Source organism: Balaenoptera physalus, assembly GCF_965194825.1.
Source record: "Balaenoptera physalus genome assembly, chromosome: 8".
Classification (NCBI taxonomy): domain Eukaryota; kingdom Metazoa; phylum Chordata; class Mammalia; order Artiodactyla; family Balaenopteridae; genus Balaenoptera; species Balaenoptera physalus.
Window position 1 is genome coordinate 10,135,730 of NC_138887.1, and position 23,464 is coordinate 10,159,193.

General features: G+C 42.9%; 1 protein-coding gene across 3 annotated transcripts in view; it reads right to left on the bottom strand.

Annotated features, from left to right (window-relative positions):
• HECW1 (HECT, C2 and WW domain containing E3 ubiquitin protein ligase 1) overlaps positions 1–23,464 on the bottom strand; it is a 475,998-nt gene that overhangs the window by 109,363 nt on the left and 343,171 nt on the right. For all 3 annotated transcript variants that reach the window (XM_082473396.1, XM_082473395.1, XM_082473397.1), the window contains 3 exons: positions 6,853–6,995; positions 3,738–3,838; positions 740–2,092 (listed from right to left, as the gene is read on the bottom strand). In XM_082473396.1, coding sequence (XP_082329522.1) covers positions 740–2,092; positions 3,738–3,838; positions 6,853–6,995 — 1,597 coding nt within the window. The remainder of the gene's footprint in view (positions 1–739; positions 2,093–3,737; positions 3,839–6,852; positions 6,996–23,464) is intronic.

Sequence of the window (23,464 nt, forward strand, 5' to 3'; positions counted from 1 at the left end):
ACTAAGAAGGAAGGTCTTTGGTTAAGACACGGAATACATTTTGAAACTACAGGGGGCACCTACTGGATTCGAATCTTACTTGAGACAAAGCGATTTACACATTCATGTTATTCTTCCCTTCCATTAGCCAAAATAGCCCCCAGACCCCCGAAACAACACAAAACAAAACCAACAACAATAACAGAATCGAGGAGACAGAAATCATGACACATACATGTAGCCTATACATATCCATTTGTACACAGGTTAGTTCAATTCTAAAACAGGTCATCTCAATGTTCTTCCAGTTATATTAACATTTATTGCTAATCTTCAATACGTTTTGGGGACCAGCAGATACTGACACATTATCCACCTAATGTTGATGATCATTGCCTGCTTATATCATCTGATACTAGCCTTGATGCTCTGGTTGTTGTCAGGATTAGAGGGTAACATGTACCCTATAACCAGTGATCAGTTAAAACCGAGAAGCACACACACAAGTATACGCTCACATCCAACTAGCTGTAATTCTTGGTGTGTATCTGAGCAGTGGCGGGGTGTCAGCTACCCACAGTCTGGAACACTGACATACACATACACACATGCACACATATACATACAGGACAGGCACACGCAGCTGCTGCAGCAGCCTCATTGGGGACTGAGCCTCTCCCTCTTGTTTTGAAACCATGTTGGTGAGACCTGCGTCCCCCTGGTGGTCCTATTTTCTCTCTGATCGGGTGTGAGGTCTAACCTTCTCTCCGACTGCTCGGCCCTGCCACGGGGGACTCCAGACCTTCCACGGTTCTGGCCACGCTCCCGGTGGGGGCAGCCGACTCGTCTGGCCACCCGGCGCCGTTCGCCGACTCCGGCTCCAGCTCGGGGCTCTGCACCGAGTCGGGCACCGACTCGAAGGCGCTGTTCTCCTCCTCCTCGTCGTCATCCTGGGAGGAGAAGACGGTGCTCTCGGAGATCTTGGCGCTGTCCACGGAGGAGAAGCGGGTGTGGCTGGCGAACCTGCTGCCGTTGTAGCAGGAGGGGCTGTAGCAGGAGGCGCTGTAGCAGGAGCTGCTGTAGCACGAGGTGCTGTAGCACGAGGAGCTGTAGCACGAGGAGCTGTAGCACGAGGGGCTGCAGCAGGAGGCGTCGCAGCCCTCGCAGCTGTGGTCCCCGCCCTGCCGCGGGCTGGAGTCGCTCTCGCTCCCCGTGCTGGGGAGCGTGTCGCCATCTGGGACCGAGCCGTTGGCCAAGCCCGAGCGGCCCGGGGGCGCCGCGCCTGGAGTGGTCCCCTCGGGGGCCTCTCCATCCTCTTCCAGGGGCGGAGGCTCGGCGGCGGCGACCGTGTCCACCTCGCTGAGCGCCTCCTTCTCCGACGCATCCTTGAGGGTGGCCTCCTCCTCCGCGCCGTCCTCGTCCGCGCTGCCGCCCTGCGCAGAGGGCAGGCTGTGCAGCAGCGTGTGGATGCGGATGTAGTGGGTCCGAGGCGTCTCGGGCTCCCCGCAGGCGGACGCGATCACCGTCTCCAGCTCAGACACAGGCAGGGAGCACGGCCTGCTCTTCCTCTTCCCCGAAGCCCGCAGCGGCAGCCTGTCCTCCCCCTGCCCCAGGGCAGACACGCCCCCCTCCTCCTCCTCCACCTGCTCCTTCTCCTGCCCCCCAGCCCGGCTCTCTGCCGCCGCCTCCTCGGCCACTGGCTCCCCGGGGCTGCCCGGGGCTCGACCGTCCTCCAGCAGCCCGGGTAGGGCCGCCTCCCCTCCCAGGTCCAGCCGCTCGGCCAGTTCTTCCGCGCTCAGGGCGGGCTCCGTGTCCTCTGGCCAGGGGGCCGGAAGCTCCCCAGCCCCCTCAGGCCTCACACAGACCGTGCCATCGTCTCCTGCCTCCGTGGTACCTGCGGCTGCCTCAACCAGATTGGCAAGCTCCAGGCTCTCGTTCCCTGCAGGGCCCGCCGCGCTGCCCTGGCCCAGCTGCTCCCGCCTTGAGGTCCCCGAGGGCTCTGGTGCATTAGTGCCAGGGGGCTCCCCAAGGCTGCTTGCCACCAGGCTATTCGTGGGGCTGTGCTGAATTTCTGCAGACTCAGGTTCGGTACTCAGGGAAATCTCCTCATCATCTGCGGACAAGAAGAAAATGTCACTGTAGTGTTAGTCTGCTCTGGCGGACTGAGCCATCCTAGGGATTTCTGCCTTAGGATATTGGAGGTAGGGGTTGATGAGGGTTTCCCTTTGGCCAAAGCTCTGCTAAAAATACTGCAAGAATGAGTTCTCCTTATGTTAAGGACAACTTGCAGTCATGATATATTTGAGAATTTTGTTTCAAGGAACTTCAGTTTTTGGTTAAAATGCCCAAAGCCTAGCACTACCCCAGTTCTGGGCACATAAATGTTTGCTACATGGAAGACCTCAGAGATGGGGGGCACGGTTTATAGTTCCTTGCTGGCTCCAGGCAGGACTAATTATACTGGTTCAGAGTGTTTACTATGGCTGGGTCCCCCAGGGTGGCAGAATGGGGTTCTTAGGAGACCAGAGAGAAGGAAAGGCCAATGATGGGAGCAACCACAGTCATTCAGTGGCTCAGACTGGAAGGTTTCCAACATACGGCAGTTACTGCAGTGGAAGATAAAGCAGGTCTCCATACCAAGCACCCATTCAAGGAGTAGCAAGCATGGTTTACCTCTACCTTCCCCCAGTTGCTCTACTGGCATCCCTGCCAGATAGGAATTCCCATTTCAAGCCCTAGTGCTAGTCACTCATCGAAGAAAAGCAATCTCTCTGGTGCACTGTAAAGCTGTCCTTACTGCTACACTGAAGGAAGAGTCAGTTTTATTCTCAGAGTGTAGAAAACGCTGGATTTGAAAGGACGAAACAGTCAAGTGTTTTCTTACAATCTGCTTTGTATATTGGGCATAGAAAAGCGCAACTTTTGCCTGATGAGCGGGCAGTGATAAACTTCAGACCCTGAACTCTCAAAAGCTTTATTAGCTTTAATGGCAACCTATAAATGTGGCCCAGGAGGACCAGACAATTCTCAGTGTGATCTACACTTATGAGGGGGGTTGCAGGAGAAGAGCAAGAGGGGAATAAAGAGGCATCTCATCATTCTGATTTGGAGATATGTTTTGGCCTGAAAAACTGAACACGGCATGATTCTCAAGTTTTCTGTCCAACTTATAGTTTTCATTTTTCCTGCGATATTGTAAAAAACCACTGGGTAATCGCAGTTCAACACTATGACATGTATCACCTTCATTCACTCACTCATGTATGTAATGTTTCAACATCTATTGAGCAAGTCCTATGTGGATGCTGGGAGTAAAATGATAAATTAGACATGGCTCCATACCCACGCTGGCCTCTTTGTCAATTCCCACTCGAGTGTCTAACCCTCTACCTTTGGGTCACCGAATGGAGAGGAGCCTCTCAATCAAGGGGACAGCAGAGACTTCCCTGGTGGTCCACTGGTTAGGACTCTGCGCTTCCACCGCAGGGGGCCCGGGGTTTGATCCCTGGTCGGGGCACTAAGATCCCACGAGCCATGTGGTGTGGCCAAAAAATAAAAATAAAAAACATAAAAAGGGGGACAGCAACCTGGCTTCCAGAACAGATCACTGGCTTCCAGGCCTCAAATGGAGAAGACAGATAGAGAACCACAAAACCTAGGACATGACTGGAGAGAACCATGGTTATTGTATTTTGGGGAAAGGAACCATGTTATGACACTCGGCTAGGACAACACGTGAAAGTACATGCTGAAAATACCTGGGTGGATGGAGGAAGTGATCTCAAATCGGAACTGCAGCTGTCCACTCACGTGATCTGTTGGAAGCCTGCGGCCAAGTGTGTAGCTGACGACCCTGTCCCTAGAAGGAAATAAGCACCGTCACAGATCTGGTCAATACCTGTCCTCCTAAAGACCACGCAGTGTGCTTTCTGTGTCAGTGGGTGAAGCAGCCAAGCCCAGGGAGGCCCTGCTCTTAGGAGGTGGTGATCTGCTCGGGTACATATGAGATGGTCCTAAGGGAAAGATGGGAAAGTACATCTGCTCAACAGCGATGAAAACCTTCAAGAAAATCCTTATCGAATACTCCTAAGCAGGATCAGTAAACTACAGCCCGTGGGCCAAATCTGGCCCATCACTTGTTTTCATAAGGCCATGAGCTTTTCACATTTTTGAATAGTTGGAAAAAAAAAGCAAAAGAAGAGTAGTATTTTGTGACATGTGAAAACGATAGGAAATTCAAATTTCAGTTTCCATAAATAAAAGTTTTATTAGAATGCAGCCTTGCTTATTATTAAGTTTACTTCTTGTCTGGGCTGACTTCATGCTACAATGGCAGAGCTGCAGAGTTGGGACAGAAACAATATGACTTATACAGCCTGAAATATTTACTCTCTGGCTCCTTACAGAAAGTTTGCCAACCTGTGTTCTAGAGAAAAAGAGAAAAAAAAGAAAAGATATGGATATCCTTTGCTTGCTTTTCCTGTGCAGGCTGATATTTTCCAAATATGCCCTTAACAATAGACAGTGCCAGCAGCAGATGCATGTCTTGCGATATCTATCTATCTATCTATATCTAATATCTACGGAAGGATGCTGTCCTGGTTACCAGGGACCCTGTGGAGTGGTTCAGAAAGGGACCTGCTGCAGAACGGAGCAAAGCAAGACTTGTGGGCTGGGTCCACTGGCCCATGACCTCCAATTACACCAACTCCAGGGTCCCACAGAGAGACTCTGAAACTCCACCCTGGACTCTGGCACCATTCCCTCTTCCTACTCAAGGCAATTTTTAATTACTAGGAAGACAGTTATCCAGGGAGAAATCAACCTGAAACTCTGCTATTATAGTTTCATCAACAATGCAGCTTCAGCAGAGGACATGGTCCCCTACCTTCGCCTAAATAGGAAGAGTGATTACCTTGGGATATTCAGAAATGAACAAATCCACTCTACCCAATAATAACAAAGACATATTCCCAAACCAGTTGTTACTTAGATAATTCTGTAGTCACTCCATTTATTCATTTGTGACATTCCAATAAAAAGATAAGTCACTGGCTGGTAGTGTTTTAATGTTTCTTCCTAGAAAGCACCAGCATTAGGAAACAGCATATATCCCAGTGATCCACTGACTTAGTATTTCTATTTGGGAAGCCCTGGTTTCATGCTTGGAGTTTCTAGGAAGCCCATTAAATAAAGCATTATATGCAGGGAAAATAGAATGAGCTACAATATTGACATGGGCCTTGGTCAATATTATGAGGTAGGTCTACTACGACCATAAGAGATCCTGAACCCCAAACCTCGTTGGAATCAGAGGAGGCCTAAAGACCATCAGACAGTGAGACAAAAATTAAATCGATCATGCTTTGCATTTGTTTTCCACGTTTTTCTTTCCTTTGCTTTCCACTCACTTTATCAACAAATATTTTTTGAGCCTCTTCCATGTAAAAAGTGCTACCGGTGATACACAGCAGGTAATGCATACCGCTGCCTTTAAATAGCTTACATCCAGCTGGGGGCATGAGGCAGGACCACTACATAAAGGGCTCAAGGCAGCGGTGATATTTCCAATGTGAGGCTGAGGCAGGCGTGGGTAGAGGACTTGAGGGAGGGAGGCAGCCAGCCAGGCAGAGAGCTGAGGGCTGTGATGTTACAGGCCAAGGGATCGAGGGAGCTTTCTGAGCTTTAGTTTAGAAATTTTTTTGGCCGCACAGCACGGCATGGTGGGTCTTAGTTCCCCGACCAGGGATGGAACCCACGCCCTCTGCAGTGGAAGCGCGGAGTCCTAACCATTGGACCGCCCGGGTAGTCCCATGAGCTGCCTTTATTTTAAAAGGCATACGGTTTGCTATTTTAAAAATGAACAGTTTGGAATCATTTAGTCCCTATGTGCCACAGACAGCTTTACGTTCTTTAGGTATATTTTTGTTTGTTTGTTTGTTTGAGTGGAAAATGCAAACACCTTGTTTGACACACGACTGTAGCTTCCTAAATATCAACTCCCTTTGGCTTGAGAATTAACACATGTCTATGTGCACACAGCTGCACACATGCTATCAAGTTCTGATTACATGTCCTTATGATAACTGTGAGTGATTCCAAAGTCCTTCTGAAAATCCAAAGAGCTTTAAATTAAGACCCTTGGAAATTCTACATAATTTTCCTCATTCCTTTGATATCATTCTAAGTATTGCATTGAGGCATATCTATGACCAGAGAGTTAGTGTTTTCAAATATAGTTGCCATTACCTATGGAAATACATATTATGTACAAGGATTTTATCTGGTCAGAGTTTAATGAGAACCCTGAATGCACATGAATGTAGAAGATACAAAACGCAGAAACATATTCTCATATACAACTGAACTATGCAAGCAACATAATTGTGGTTGCACCATAAGGATTTACGCTTTTAAAATTTCATACATATTATCTAGCATTTTCTATAAATACTAGTGTTTTCTAAGGCGCTCTGGTCTAGTAACCCAGCATTTCATCTTGTTATGGAAATGTCACAAATGATTAAATCCTACACACAAGACAGGCATATGAATGAAATGTTATCCTTCGTAGTAAAACAAATTTTAATTTCTATCTGTACAGAAAAAATGCTGCATTAAGGGCTTCTTTCACTATAGTGCCTTAGGAATTTTTACTCTCTTGCATAAGTAACCAGTGGTACGCAAACTAGGGGAAAGGGAAGGGTCTGTTTAATTAAATGTTGTAGCTCAACAACATAATTAATGGGAGAAGCCAAGGAAATACAGCACCACCTTTTCAGTTCAAGTCTCTATGAGACTGTATTGTTGCCTCCCTTGGGCCTGGCCTGCTGGCTGTTGCCTAGTGATACTGAGCTCTTGGTCAAGGTTTACCCTATGGCATGTCTTTCCAGGAGTCTCTGAACGGGCATCGACAGCTTTCCCAAGAAGCGCTTGATGATGGGGCGGCTCTTGGCAAACTTGTCCTTCACCTCAATTTCCAGCACATCAGTGGGCAAGGACACAAAGCTGAATTGCTGCAATGAAAAAACATGTGGCATCAATTAATTGCAAGGTGAGAGGGCTGGCCAGTCCCCAGTCCATCTGCTTTGAATGATGTCATTGTCAAACACCCCAGCAGCAATATCTCTATCTATCTATCTATCTATCTATCTATCTATCTATCTATCTATCTATCTATCTACCTACCTACCTACCTACCTATCTACCTACCTATCAATCTATCTCAACCTATCTCTATCTATCTATCTCAAGGTTTTAGAAATGCTGTGAACCCTGTTTATTCAATAAATGAATAATGGTCACAATGAGATGTCTTCTCAGTGCTTAAAAATAAGGTCCTTTTCTTTTTTTTTTTTTTGGCCACTTGGATTGCAGGATCTTAGTTCCCTGACCAGGGATCGAACCCGTGCGCCCTGCAGTGGACGTGCGGAGTTCTAACCACTGGACTGCCAGGGAATTCCCTAAAAATAAGGTTATTCTCGGAGATTCAAATAATAAAATCAACTCACTTTAAAGGGAAAGAATGCTACCCAGGCTTCACCATACTTGACTGAAGGTATCAACATACATAAAGAAAGAACAAGCAAAACTCACCTATAATTAAGGAAATGCACTTCAAATCAACAATGCAATATCTTTCTTTTCATGATTATAATGGCAGAGATTTTTAAAAGTTTGATCATACACTGCCTTCTGGAATGTGGGAAGGGACAAGAACTCTCACACTGTATTGATGGAAATGCAAACTGACTGGACCCTTGGGAAGGGAATTGGTAATATTTTTTGGCATTTAAACTACAAATTTCCGGGGGCTTCCCTGGTGGCGCAGTGGTTGGGAATCTGACTGCCAATGCAGGGGACACGGGTTCGAGCCCTGGTCTGGGAAGATCCCACATGCCGTGGAGCAACTAAGCCCATGAGCCACAGCTGCTGAGCCTGCGCGTCTGGAGCCTGTGCTCCGCAACAAGAGAGGCCGCGATAGTGAGAGGCCCGCGCACCGCGATGAAGAGCGGCCCCCCGCTCGCAGCAACTGGAGAAAGCCCTCGCACAGAAACGAAGACCCAACACAGCCAAAAATTAATTAATTAATTAATTAATTAATTAAAAAAAAAATACAGAACTTAAAAAAAAAAAAAAAAAAAAACTACAAATTCCCTTCAACCCGGAATTCTACTTCTAGGAATTTCCCCTCTGGATTAACTTGTACAAGTGTGCAAAATACATATTTTTTATAAGGATGTTCAATAGAGCATTATTAACAATTACAAAAGGCTGGAAAGATTTAAAATACGCCTACCAATAGGAAACCAGCTAAATGAAGGATGGTAAATTTTCGAAACAGAGAACTCTGCTGTCATTCAAAAGAAATAGGTAAATAAATATGTTCTGACATGAAATGATACCTGACAAATTAAGTGAAAAAAGGCAAGATGTAGAAAAATGTGAAGAGTGGGATTCCGTTTGTATTTTGAATTGCAGAGAAAATGCCTGGAGGGTACAATCCAAACTGAACTTGAGGATGTGGGCTCATGGTGGCGTTGGTGGGGGGAGAAAGCAGATCTTTTTCCCTCTGCTGTAAACTGTTCATTTTTTAAATAGCATACTGTAGGGCTTATAAAATAAAGGCGATGACAATTAAAGGCAGACTGTGATCGTCAGAAGTTGGCTTGGCCATCAACAAGTGTAGAAAAGGAGAGAGAGGAAAATATTTTCATTGCCCAGCTCAGACTCTCTGGGAGGGGGGAGTTGATTAAAAGTTACAGTACCCTTAATTAAGGGTTGTGAAACAGCTGAAATATATAACTATTTTCTTTTATTCTGATTAATTCCTAAAAGCATTCTTTTCACTTTAGTTGATTTCTAATTTCAGAGGTTAAATATGTCGGGCATGCCAATGTTAATATCCCCTCCGTACCAGTCAGGATGGGCTGGGGTATGCTGCAGTAACCACCCAATTCCACATCTCAGTGACTTATGGTAGCAAAGTTTTTTCCTTGCTCACACTGTCACTGTGGGCTGGCAGAGGGTTCTGTTCATTAGTCACTCAGGGAGCCAGACTGATGGAGCAGACACACTCTCAAACGCTGCCAGCCACAGTGACAGCAGGAAAGAGAACTCTGGAGGGTTTTCCTCCTGCAAATAAGTATTCACTTTCAATCCTAAGGCTTCATCACAACTAGACACACACCCCAGCCACCCATAGCGAATAGGAAGTATGATCCTACCGTATGTCTGGGAGATAGAGAACAGAAATATTTGGCAAACAGCAATAATGGCTTCCACACCCTCCCTCCATACGGTGCTTCTAGTTTCCATTACAAATTAGGTTTGCTTAATAGCCGTATACTTCCTAAGAACCAATCATTTTTGGTACTGACAAAACTGAATTTACGGACATGCTAAGCTCGAGGATCAAACCCAGGAATTGGTTTGATTCTCCTCTAAGAAGGCCTGTGAGCATCCAGGCTCCCTAACTATCTCGGGTGCCAAACTTCCATTTCTTCTGCCTAGTAATTCCATACTGAAGTGTACCATAACGGATCTCCTAACCTAAAAGCTCAACCGTAGGCTAGGCACATTGTAGTATATGTATATGACGAATAGTTTATAATTTTCTAAATTACAATCATTTATGATTATACCTAAATATGCAATTACAACACATTAAATGCCAATAAGATAGAAAACGCTTATTTTCCAATGCTAAGTGACCAGAGCAAGGAACATGTAGCTCACGATCATAATAACGTGAATGAAATGAATAGAAAAAAGACTGGAAAGAATTACAACAAATTTCAATAGCAGCTGCTTTACCAAGTAAGATTATGTCCCCCACCCATTTCTTTCTGTGATGAACATGTATTATTTTTATAATGAAAAACGTAATCACCTTTATTAAAACAAGAGTATTTCTGGCGCTAGCAGCCTGCATGGGACACGAAAGTCAGCTTACTTAGACGTTCTCTGAAACTTGGTGGTAAATCCTGAGTTCTTTTCCTCCCTCCACAAAGACTTCCTTCTCAGCCTCTCTTCACAAATCCACCCCTTCATGGCTGGCATCAACCCCTCCCCACCAGGCCCTTACTTCCATGCCATGGTTACTAGAGTCCATGTAAACTTCCAGCTAGGTCAGGTTCTTCTTTTTTTAAAAATTTTTTTATTGGAGTATAGTTGACTTACAATGTTGTGTTAGTTTCAGGTGTACAGCAAAGTGAATCAGTTATATATATATATATATATATATGTGTGTATATATATATATATATATATATCTATATATCTATATATCTATATATATCTATGTATCTCCATTCTCTTTCAGCTTCTTTTCCCATATAGGTTATTATAGAACTTGAGTAGAGTTCCCTGTGCTATACAGGTCAGGTTCTTTTAAGAACCAGTGAGCAGCTCTAAAAATATAAAAGTCTGCCTATTCCTGAGCAAGCTATTTGCACCCGTGAGTCTGAGGCCAGGGTGATGAATTTTGTCTGGCTGCTGTCCTGGCTCTTACTTTGAGCCCCTGAAGAACTTGCGGAGTGAGGTGGACTTGGCTTTTTTTCCTAGATCTGCACATCTAAATTCTTGACTTTCTCATGCATGACCTCACTGAACCTCAGCGTCTTCAACTGTAGACTAAGAAAAGAAGGTTCATGTTGTGTAAGATTAAACTGCATCTTTTCCTCTCCATTCCTGGTCTATCTAGATTCTACCTGCCCCATCCTCTAATATTTCCTTCTTCTTTTGACTCTTTAATTATTGGACTTCTTTCAAATCTACGACCTTATTTCAGCTGGTCCTTAACAACCAGTAAGTCTATACAACTGTTTGTAGTATCCGTAAGCCAGGTTCAAATGCTTAGTGCAGAGACAAAAGCTACAGTGCTCCTACTACTAATGCCCACTCTGTGTTTCTATCCAGAGCAATGGCCTGGTTAATGGTCAAAAGAAAAATCTGTGAACTGTATCTGCAAAGGATTAAAAAAAAAGATGCATTATTGATCCAAGCCCCCTGCTCTTTGTGGAATTCTGTCACCTTGCATCCTAGTTCGCCTGTGAAAGAAACCAATGTGGCAAATGAAAAAGCCAATCCTGGATCCTTAGGGACTGGAAGTCTGGCCATTTCCCACTTCACCTTCTTCCTCTTGCTTGAGAGCATCTAAGGGTAACTGTACTCCATGCTTGGACCAATCAGTCAATAAATGGCTCCGTATCTCTGCGTAAGTCATGAAATTATCCTAGATAAAGGAACTCCTGATGTCTTGAGGGTCAGAGAGTAAAGTTCCATAAGTCACCTTTCCATTAGAACATTAAATCCTGAATTCTCTTTCTTGGCTGCACTTGAGGAACCAACTGTCAGACCTCTTATAATTGGCAGCAATGGCAGGAAGAAAGCTGTACGAGGCCCAACACCGGGGCATGAGATGGAATGACACATCCAGTATTCTTACAGCATCAAGCCTCCTTTTGGTTTTGTTTCAGCACAGGTTGTGGGACTCTCACTTTTGCTTTGGGCCATTGGTACTTAGCCCTGGCTCCCATTAGAATCATCTCGGGAGCTTTAACAAAAATACCCATTACTGGATCCCATCCTTGACTAATTAAATTAGATTCCCTTGGGGGTCGAGCTGGGCACTAGTAGTGTTTCTAGCTTCCCAGATTACTCTACTGTGCAACCAGAGTGGAGAACCACAGTTCCCTCAGTAATAATCCATTTTAACATAGAATAATCTCATTGTTATCAAAATATTTCTTAGATCAAATCTAAATCTTCCTCTGTGGCCTGAATATTTAGCTCAGTGATTCATAACATATTCTTCAAATCCCAGCTTAGTAGTACTATTAAATTTAATATTTATTTTTTAATAATAATATTTAATAATATTTATTCTTTTGGTCTTGGCATTCTTATTAATAGCAGTAGATGGTAGTGGGCCTCTATCCAATAGATGCCAGTAATACCCCTCTAGTTGTGACAACCAAAAATGACTCCAATCATTGCTCAGTGTCTCCTGGGGGCAAAACTGCCCTTGTTGAGAACCACCAATGTAGGCCTAACATCTTCAATTTTCCAGAGAGATGTTAGACTAGTGTTGCAATATATGGGGGTATCTATTTATTTTGGTTTGCATTGTTACTCAATAGGCCACTTACAGAAATAAGATGCTTTATTTATTTATTATATTCTATCTTGCTTCAGAAAAGACACGGGGTAGATCTTCTATAAACAGAATTTCGATAAACTGAACTTACTGAAATAAAAACAAAGTAGAGAACCAAAAGAAATATTAAGTTGGAAATTATGTTAAACTATGGTAGCAGTTTCATAATGGGCAAGTGAGGCAGAGATCAGGAGAATGTTGGTCATAAAGCAGCCAATGGCTCAGAAGAAGGGAAGGGTTACCTATTCACTCACAAACACCTCCTGAGCACTGACTCTGAGCTGGGTGCTGGTGACACGGCCACGCCCTTACGAGCTTGCAGTCTTATGCTGCAGGTAGACAATGACAAAACAGAAAGTTCCATGGTAAGAGTCCCCAAAGGCTCAGCCTGATGGACAGGTACAGAGAAGGGGTGGCCGATGGTGGTGGGGAGAAGGCTAATGAACAGGTAGAGACAACTTCCCAGAGGAGGCGATGCCTTAACTAAGTCATAACAGTTAAGTAGGCATCAGCTGGATGAAGAAGGTGTGGGAGGAACATTCCAGGGAGAGAGGACACTATTGGCAAAAGGCTGAAGTTCACAGAGGGCACGGGTCCCTTTGGGAAATGTGGGTGCCTCACTATGTCTGGATCATAGAAGGGGTCAAGTTATGAGAGGAAACTGGATAGATAAGTAGGATCCAGCTCACAAACAGCTTCCTGGACAGAGCCTAGACTTATCCCAAAGGCATCTGGGAACAATGGAACTGAATTATGCAAATGACACACTCAGCTGTGCATTTTAGAGAAGTCACTGTAGCAGTGCTGAGGAGGTGTCCACAGATGGTCAGGCCAGGAGGCAGACAGACCAGGTGAAACAAGTGAGAAGTGAGGAGGAAGCCTGGCAGGGAAGGAGGAAAGGGGTGGCAGATTTGTGGACTGGCTGAATGTCAGTGAGAGCCATGGCATGTGGGAGAGGAAGAGACCTCAAGTTCCCAAGGCTGGATTTGCAAGACTGAGGGCATGTGGGAGGATTAATAGCTAGAAAAGAGGGGCTGAGTGATTGAATGTCCCAAAGCAATGAAGGTACAGAGTGATGGAAATAGGGGTTGGTTATGGAAGGATATTAGGTTGTAAAGAGACAGCTGGGGAGCTTGTGATGTTTTCACATGATCGAAGGTGTAAGCACTGGAATGGATGGCTGGTGATAAATGGAAGTAAAGGTCAATGGGATCGAGGACGTTAAGGAAATTAGGTCATTCATGTGGACTCTGTGATCATCCAGGAGAATGGTTGGTCTTGGGTAGAAAGGGAAGACGGTGTCACAGGTAGAAAGGATGAGTTGTAGTCGAGTAACTAATGGGACCTATTAGTGCCTTGATGTAGCCAAGACAATAAGGACATCAGTGTGAGAGGGGACACTATAATCAAACACGAAGAAATAGTTGTGGGAAGTTTCAGAGAAACGTTCAACATGATTTGGAAAGTATTTTCACTTAGGCATTTAGGGGCAGGTATGAGAAAAGATGATCCCAGTCTGAGAGAGCAGAAGTGCAGCTGATTCATTTATGTCCACTCATAAACTTATGGAAGCTGGGAAAGGTTGAGAAGGGAAAAGTGGTAGGGATGGTTGACTTGTTTTGGGTCATGTTACATTTGAAGAGGTAGGAAGATATTGAGGAGTAAGGCAGGAATACCAACTCGAAGCCAAGACTGGATGCCTGGTGATGTAGGGGAGGAGTGGTCCTAATTGTTGTGTGAAATAGGTCATGATATGCAGTTAGAGGGGCATCTAGTTTTGCCTCTCTTCTCTTGCAGACATAAGGGGAAAATAAAACACCAACTCCATTCACAAGAGGCTGCCTGGTGCCATTCAGCCAGCACCATTATTCATTACTAATGAAAGTTAAATGGACTAGGTTTAGTGCTTCCTGTGCAAAGGTTCTCCAAGGAGAAGGAAAGCAGGAAGGAAGTAAATGGAGCATGCAAACCGCAGCTACTCTTCCTTAGAACCTTGCATGGTATGTGACTTTCCATTCAGGTGGCACTATTCACTGAGCTTAAAAATGATACTCAAAAATAGTGCTGCCTAAAGTCAAGGATAACAACAGACAGGAAAACAACTTCACTAGCAGAGCAATCACTGAGTCAAGAGCAATGTTTTTCTCTCTCACTAGCAATGTCACAGGGTTTTATATTAAGAGGTGATGCTCTTGGACTCTGGGCATAGGAGACCTACCCCTCCAAGCAGTGCGTAGCCTGACTCTACCCCAGGAAGGACATCCCAGAATCCTGCTGAGAGGTGAGCCTTGTATCTGCAGAGAATCTAACTGCTTTGAATAATAAAGGCTGCTCTTACAGATCTGTGGTATATGGAAAGTTTACATTTCTTCTTATGCATAAGAATGAGGGAACTGGTCTTGACTGGGCCTCCACCATCTCCATATCAGGCACTGAGAAAACTCAGCCACAGAAAAGAATATTATTAATTTTATTCGCAGGCACTGCTATGGCAAAATTAGGCCAAGATTTAGGCTTGGCAGAGTGGGAAGCAAGGTCTGCAAGTGTGTGCTTGTAAATATGTAATGTTATATACTTATATACTATATATAAAATATATCAAATACAAAACTATGTATTATACTTACTATATAACATATATTCTATCTATATCTGTATCTATATCCATATTCTTAACCAGAGGCGTCCCTAACCCCCAGGCCACATACCAATACCGGTCTGTGGCCTGTTAGGAACTGGGCTGCACAGTAGGAGGTGAGCGGCAGGTGAGTGAGGGAAGTGTCATCTGTATTTACAGCCGCTCCCCATCGCTCGCATTACTGCCTGAGCTTCGCCTTCTGCCAGCATTATGGTGAGGTATATAATTATTTCATTATATATTACAATATAATAATAATAGAAATAAAGTGCACAATAAACGTAATGCACTTGAATCATCCCAAAACCATGCCCCTCCCTCCCCGGTCCATGGAAAAATTGTGTTCCACGAAACCAATCCCTGGTGTCAAAAAGGTTGGGGACCACATCTACATCTCTAAGTCTTTTGCTTCTGAAGATGATTCATTTCAACGCCTATAAAAAAGGAATAGGATTAGATTACTAGATTGAAAACCAAGAAGACCAAAATTTGCTGTGTGATCATAAGCAACTTAATCAACCTTTCTATGTCTACTTTATAGTACCCCTAACAGAGAAGAAGCACTGTCTGCACAGGCTTTGTTGGTAAATTGTCATCTTCACTGTACAGTTCCTCAACTGCATACCTTGGTCAGCCCTGCATGTTCTTTGTACCTTTAGGAGCCTATATCCAATCAGTCATTGAATCTAAACTCTCTAGAGTCCGTTCTCTCCTCCCCACTTCTGCTGCCACTGGCCAATGTCATTCCCTGCCCATGGAATAACCTCCGAACTGGTCTCCCAGTCTTCAGTTTCTCTCTTACAGTGGCCAGTAAAGTTATGTCTCTGAAACACAGATTTGATCCTTTCATTCTCTTGCAGAATAACTTCCCCTGATTTTCTTCTCACTCACGGGATGAAATCCAAATTTCCCAATGAGGCGTTTGGTTCCTGCCAATCTTTCCACCTTCACTTATTATACTCATTCCCTGGCAACCTCATTTTCTTTCACACATTTTCACAGACTTCCTATTTTCCTAGAAGTTGTTCTTTCCCAACTTCCTGGCCATGCCAAACTCCTACTCATCCTTTAAACACCCATTCAAATAAAATTTCTTCTGTGAAGGCTTTTCTGACTTTGGGAACCACCAACAGAGACAGCTGTTTTTTCTTCTGCTCCATATCTCCTCTATAGTTTTTATCACGTTATTTATTTTCTTGTGGTAAATAAGGATGCACACAGAAATGTGTAATTTGAATATGGAAATGAACATTGACAAGAGAGGGAATCAGTGACTGGCTACTCCTGGAGGTATTTCCACCAGAAGTCACATATTGATGCTGCAAAAGTGGAATATAATACAAGCTTGTGTGTAATCTAAGATGCACTCTCTATGAATGCTAGATTGCACCTTCAGTGCCCAAGCCATTTTAGTTATTGTTCTGGCAGAAAATCTAAGTACTAGATTTTAATAGAAATAGAAAAATATGAACAGACCAATCAAAAATGCTGAAATTAAAACAGTGATTAAAAAACTCCCAACAAACAAAAGTGCAGGACCAGATGGCTTCACAGGCGAATTCTATCAAACATTTAGAGAAGAGTTAACACCTATCCTTCTGAAACTATTCCAAAAAATTGCAGAGGAAGGAGTACTCCCAAACTCATTCTATAAGGCTGCCATCATCCTGATACCAAAGCCAAAGATACCACAAAACAAAAGAAAAAGAAAATTACATGCCAATATCACTGATGAAAATAGACACAAAAATCCTCAACAAAATACCAGCAAACTGAATCCAACAATATATTAAAAGGATCACACACCATGATCAGTTGGGATTTATCCCCGGGATACAAGGATTTTTCAATATCCACAAATCAATCACTGTGATACACCACATTAACAAATTGAAGAATAAAAACCATACGATCATCTCAATAGATACAGAAAAAAGCTTTGGACAAAATTCAACACCATTTATGACAAAAACTCTCCAGAAAGTGGGCATAGAGGGAACATACCTCAACATAATAAAGGCCATACATGACAAACCCACAGCTAACACCATACTCAACAGTGAAAAGCTGAAAGCATTTACCCTAAAATCAGGAACAAGACAAGGATGTCCACTACTGCTACTTTTAGTCAACATAGGTTTGGAAGTCCTAGCCACAGGAATCAGAGAAGAAAAAGAAATAAAAGGAATCCAAACTGCAAATGAAGAAGTAAAACTGTCACTGTTTGCAGATGACATGATACTATATGTAGAAAATTCTAAAGATGTTACCAGAAAACTACTAGAGCTCATCAATGAATTTGGTAAAGCTGTAGAATTCAAAATTAATACATAGAAATCTGTTGTATTTCTATACACTAACAGTGAAAGATCAGAAAGAGAAATTAAGGAAACAATCCCATTTACCATTGCATCAAAAAGAATAAAATACCTAGGAATAAACCTACCTAAGGAGGCAAAAGACCTGTTCTATAAGGCACTGATGAAAGAAATCAAAGATAAAACAAACAGGTGGAGAGATATACCATGTTCTTGGATTGGAAGAATCAATATTGTCAAAATGACTTTACTACCCAAGGCAATCTACAGATTCAATGCAATTCCTGTCAAACTACTAATGGCGATTTTTTTTTCAGATCTAGAACAAAAAATCTTAAAATTTGTATGGAAACACAAAAGAACCCAAATGCCAAAGCAACCTTGAGAAAGAAAAATGGAGCTGGAGGAATCAGGATCCCTGACTTCAGACTATACTATAAAGCTACAGTAATCAAAACAGCATGATACTGGCACAAAGACAAACTTACAGATCAATGGAACAGGATAGAAAGCCCAGAGATAAACCCATGCACATATGGTCAATTAATTTATGACAAAGGAGGCAAGAATATACAATGGAGAAAAGACAGCCTCTTCAATAAGTGGTGCTGGGAAAACAGGACAGCCACATGTAGAAGAATGAAATTAGAACATTCTCTAACACCACACATAAAAATAAACTCAAAATGCATTAAAGACCTAAATGTAAGACCAGATACTATAAAACTCTTAGGGGAAAACATAGGCAAAACATTGGATCCACCTCCTAGAGTAATGAAATAAAAACAAAAATAAACAAATGGGAGCTAACTAAACTTAAAAGCAAAGGAAACCATAAACAAAACCAAAAGACAACCCACAGAATGGGAGAAAATATTTGCAAGTGATGTGACCAACAAGGGATTAATCTCTAAAATATACAGACAGCTCATGCAGCTCAATATCAAAAAAGACAAAAAACAAAAAACAAAAAAACAAACAACCCATCAAAAAATGGGCAGGAGATCTAAGTAGACATTTCTCCAAAGAAGACATACAGATGGCCAAAAAGCACATGAAAAGATACTCAACATTGTTAATTATTAGAGAAATGCAAATCAAAACTACACTGAGTTATCACCTCACACTGGGCAGAATGGCCATCATCAAAAAGTCTACAAATAGTAAATGCTGGAGAGGGTGTGGAGAAAAAGGAACCCTCCCTCCTGTTGGTGGGAATGTAAATTGGTACAACCACTACGGAGAATAGTATGGAGGTTCCTTAAAAAACTATAAATAGAGCTACCATATGATCCTGTAATCCCACTCCTAGGCATATATCTAGAGAAATCCATAATTCGGAAAGATACATGCAGCCCAATGTTCATAGCAGCACTATTTACAATAGCCAAGACATGGAAGCAACCTAAATGTCCATCGATAGGTGAATGGATAAAGAAGATGTGGTAAATTTATACAATGGAATATTACTTAGGCATAGAAAAGAAGGAAATATAATGCCATTTGCAGCAACATGGATGGACCGAGAGATTATCCTACTAAGTTAAGTAAGCCAGATAGGGAAAGACAAATATCATATGATATCACTTATACGTGGAATCTAAAATAAAATTGATACAAATGAACTTATATACAAAACAGAAATAGACCCACAGATACAGAAAACAAATTTATGGTTACCAAAGGAGAAAGGTGAGGGGGGATAAATTAAGAGTTTGTGATTAACCTATACACACTACTATATATAAAATAGGTAACCGACAAGGACCTACTATAGTGGTGGCTCCTGGGAGCCCACATGAGTCGCCTCCAGCACACCACTGGCCCCATGGATGGTGTCCTAAGCCAACCCCTCATCCAGTTCACTCTATTCCTCCATGAGAAATTAGGAGGCACTTGGTTTTACTGCTGCTCTCAGAACCTCCACTTCCATCTTATTTCTTCAGAGGCTGCAAAATGATGCTAACAGACAAGTACAAAGAATACTTTAGCCAATGGACATCAAACTGTGTGTCTCTCTGAGTCCTAGGTTCAGTGGATGAGCCACAGGCATCACCTGGGAACCAGAGGCAGTACCACTGGAGTAGCGTGCCTTATGTTTTTAAGTTGGTGTTCCATTCATGAATTCCTTTCATAAGAATTTAGCCAATGGAAGAAATGATTTGGTGCTTAGATGATGGTTGTCTATATCAAGGAACTTCAATAATCTTTTTTTTTAAAACTATTGTCCTGGGGCAGGGCTGCTGGTTAGGGCTTCTTGCACACTCACCGCCAGTGCCAGCTTTGCATGTTGAAGAATGCTTTTCTTCCATAAAAGTGAATTTTGGGTTTATGATCCTGTTTCCCTTGTCCAGGTCAAAGTGCAATTTAATTTCTGATTAAATTACTTCTTAATTTCTAATCAATCAGGACAGAAGTTAACAATCTATTTCAAACCAATCAATTTGGTTAAAGCTCATTAGGGTTGGCTTCTTACAGTAATCATTTAGCAATTGTGCTTACTTTCTGGGGATCAAGAGCCTTGGCCAGGCATCTGTATTTATCTCTAGAGGATGGGGGTGCTTTTAGCCTAAGCTGGTCTGCTTGCTCTGCTCAGTCAATCAGGTTTTGGCAATTTCCCCAGCCAGTAGGTCTCATTCTTATTTACTCATGATGATGTGGGGATGATTAAATGTGATAACTCTGGTAAACAACGTATTATTACTGGCTATATAGAAGAATACTCTAAGCCTGACCCTTGTGAGTTTATGCTCATGCTTGACTCAAGTTGTCAGGGCAGTGGCTTGTGGTTTGGTTAACTGTACGGTAATGTCTGGGTTATTGGTGTCTACTCACAGCCAGTCCCAGCACTAGAAGCTGCCCTGATCTACCTGCACTGTTGTTCTTCTCACATACCAGAGCCCTATTTTAAGTGCACTGTAGCTGGGGGATACTGAAGGGACCCAGTAGACAAAAGTGAGTAATAACAGCTAATTAAAGTTACATCTACACTTCTCCATATTCACTGCCACTGTTCCGGTCCAAGCTTCAATATCTCCCACCTAGTTTCTTCCACTGCCTCTTAACTGATGCCCTTTCTCCACCTACGTGCCCACACCCCTCACCATGCATCAGCAGCACAAGAGTCTTATTTGTTTCACATCTCACCAGCATTAGATATTGATCTTCTTCATTTTAGTCATTCTGGGGGATGTGCAGTGGTATCACAACAGTATCTTTAATTTTTAGTCCTGGATGACCAATTAAGTTGAGCATCTTTTTATATATTTATTGGCATTTGGACATCCTCCTTTGTGAAGTGCCTGTTCAAGTCTTTGGTCCATTTTTCTGTTAGTTTTTGCCCTTTTCTTTTGGATTTGTTGGGGTAGTAGGGGTAGTATGTGCATTCTAGATACTAGTTCTTTGCTATCTAGAAATAGCTCAATATTTTCTGTGGCTTGCTCCCAATGTAGAGTTTTGATGAACAGACATTCTGAATTTTAATGTCATCCAACTAATCAATCTTTTATTTTACGGTTAATGTTTTCTGTGCTCAATTTAACAATTTTTGAGGGAGGGATCAAGATGGCGGAGGAGTAGGACATGGAGTTCTCCTTCTCCCACATACACATAAAAAATACATCTACATGTGGAACGACTCTCACAGAACATCTACTGAATGCTGACAGAAGACCTCAGACTTCCAAAAGGGCAAGAAAATCTCCATGTAACTGGGTAGGGCAAAAGAAAAAGAAAAAATAAAAAAGAGAGAAAGGAATCAAGACAGGACCTGTGCCTCTGAGGGAGCTGTGAAAGAGGAAAGGTTTCCATACATCAGGAAGTCCCCTCACTGGTGGGGACGGAGGGGGAGCTTTGGAGCCTTGGAGAACATAGCAACAGGTGTGCTGAGGGCAAAGTGGAGAGAGACATGCAGAGAGGGTTGGTGCTGACCAGCATTCCCCAGTCTGAGAGGCTTGTCCGATCAGTCCTCTGGGGTAGGTGGGGGCTGGGTACTGAGGCTCAGGCTTCAGAGGTCAGACTTTGGGGAGAGGACTGGGGTTGGCTGTGTGAAAACAGCCTGAGGGGGCTAGGGTGTGGTGCTCCACAACTGAGGGAGTCTGGGAAGAAGTCTGGGCCCACCAGAGAGGCAAGGTGCCATTGTTGGGAGGCACTCAAGGAGAGGGATGGGCCCACTACAGGAGCTTCTTTCTCCTGGCACTTAAGGTGGCAGGGCACTGCCTACATGAGTTCCAGGGGTGGGCGAGAGCCACTGTTCCCATCTTGGACTCTAGAGGCAGGCTCGGACTGCTGCTGCTGCCGCAGAGGGTCCTGTGAGCAGGTGCAGGTCACTGCCCCCACCTTCCCAGGATCCTGCGCAGTCCGCCACTGCTGAGGGTCCCGGGACCCAGTGCCAACCACTGCTTCCTCCTCCCCGGGGGCATGCGACCCACCGCAGCCACTGCAGAGGGACCTGTGACCTGACTGGAAGCCAACTGCTGTCCCCACCTTCCTGGGAGCCCTGTGCAAGCCGTGCACCTGTGCACCTGCACGCCCCCTATCAAGGGGATAACAGCCAGCACACACTGAGGAAAGAGATGGCAAGCATCCAAACCAAAAACAGCCCTCATGCCAAAGAAATATTAAATGCACACAAGCTGCCCAGGGATGCTCCTGCTTATAAATAGCCCTCCAAGACTACAGTAGATAATTGTTTCTCCTAAACTCACAGACTAAGAGAAATATAAACAAAATGAAGAAGCAGAGGAACCACTCTCAGTTAAAAGACCAAGAAAATTCCCCGAAGGAACAAACAATGAAACAGACCTCCTCAGTCTAACAGACACCGAGTTCAAAAAGAAGGTAATGAAAATACTGAAGGAATTAAGAAAGGCTATCAACAGAAATGCAGCGTACTGTAAAAAGGGACTAGAAATTATGAGGAGGAGCCAAGAAAAATTAGAAAATTCATTTGCCAAGATGAAAGCTGAGCTCAAGGCAATGAAGAGCAGAGTGAATAAAACTGAAGAAAGAATAAGTGATCTGGAAGATAGACTAATGGAAATTACCCAATCAAAACAGCAGACAGAAAGCCAAATGAGAAAAAAATGAGAGTAATATAAAATACCTGTGGGATAACATAAAGTGGGCCAATCTATGCATAATAGGGATTCCAAAAAGAGAAGAAAGAGAAAGGGGATTGAGAATGTATTTGAAGAAATTATGACTGAAAATTTCCCATACCTAAAGAAGGAAACAGATATCCTGATACAGGAAGCACAGAGGGTCCCAAACAAGATGAATCCAAACAGACCTACACCAAGACATATTAAATAAAAGTGGCAAATGTTAAAGATAAAGAGGATTCTAAAGGCAGCAAGAGAAAAACAAAGAGTTCATTACAAGGGAGGCCCCCATGGGCTATCAGCTGATTTCTCTACAGAAACACTGCAGGCCAAAAGGGAGAGGCAAAAAATATTCAAAGTCTTGAAAGAGAAAAATCTGCAACCTAGAATACTCTACCCAGCAAGATTATCATTTAGAATAGGAGGAGAAATAAAGAATTTCTCAGATAAGCAAAAACTAAAAGAATACAGCAATACTAAACGTATCCTAAAAGAAATACTGAAAGGTCATCTCTAAAGAGAAAAGAAGCAAGAAGAAATAGGAAGGAGGAAATCACAACTGGAAAGTAAATCACTTAAATTAGCCAGTATACAGATAAAAAAGAAAAAAAAAAACTATTTGTGAAAGCAATTATAAACACAAGGAACAGCAAAAGGATAAACATAAAAATGTAAAAAGGGACACCAAAACCATAAAATGTGGAGAAAGAGAGTAAGAAAATGCAGATTCTTTTTCTTTTTTTTAGAATGTGTTTGAGCTAATATGACTATTAGTCTGAAGCAAGCAGATATAGGAAGGGGTTAACATACTTGAAAAATAGGGCAGCCACAAATCAAAAATATACAACAGATTCACAAAAAGCTAAAAGAAGAGAACACAAGCATAAAATAAAAGGAAATCATCAAACCATAAAAAGAAAAAGAAAGGAACAAAGAAGAAACAAAGAATAAACTGGAAAACAAGGTTTGAAATGGCAATAAATACATATGCATCAATAACTACCTTAAATCTCAATGGACTCAATGCTCCAGTCAAAAGACATATAGTGACAGACTGGATAAAAAAACAGGAGCCTACAATATTTTGCCTACAAGAGACCCACCTTAGGGCAAAGGACACACATAGATTGAAAGTGAGGGTATGGAAAAAGATATTTCATGCAAACGGAAATGACAAGAAAGTGGGAGTTGCAATACTCATATCAGACAAAATAGACTTTAAAGCAAATGCTATAAAGAAAGATAAAGAAGGACACTATATGATAAA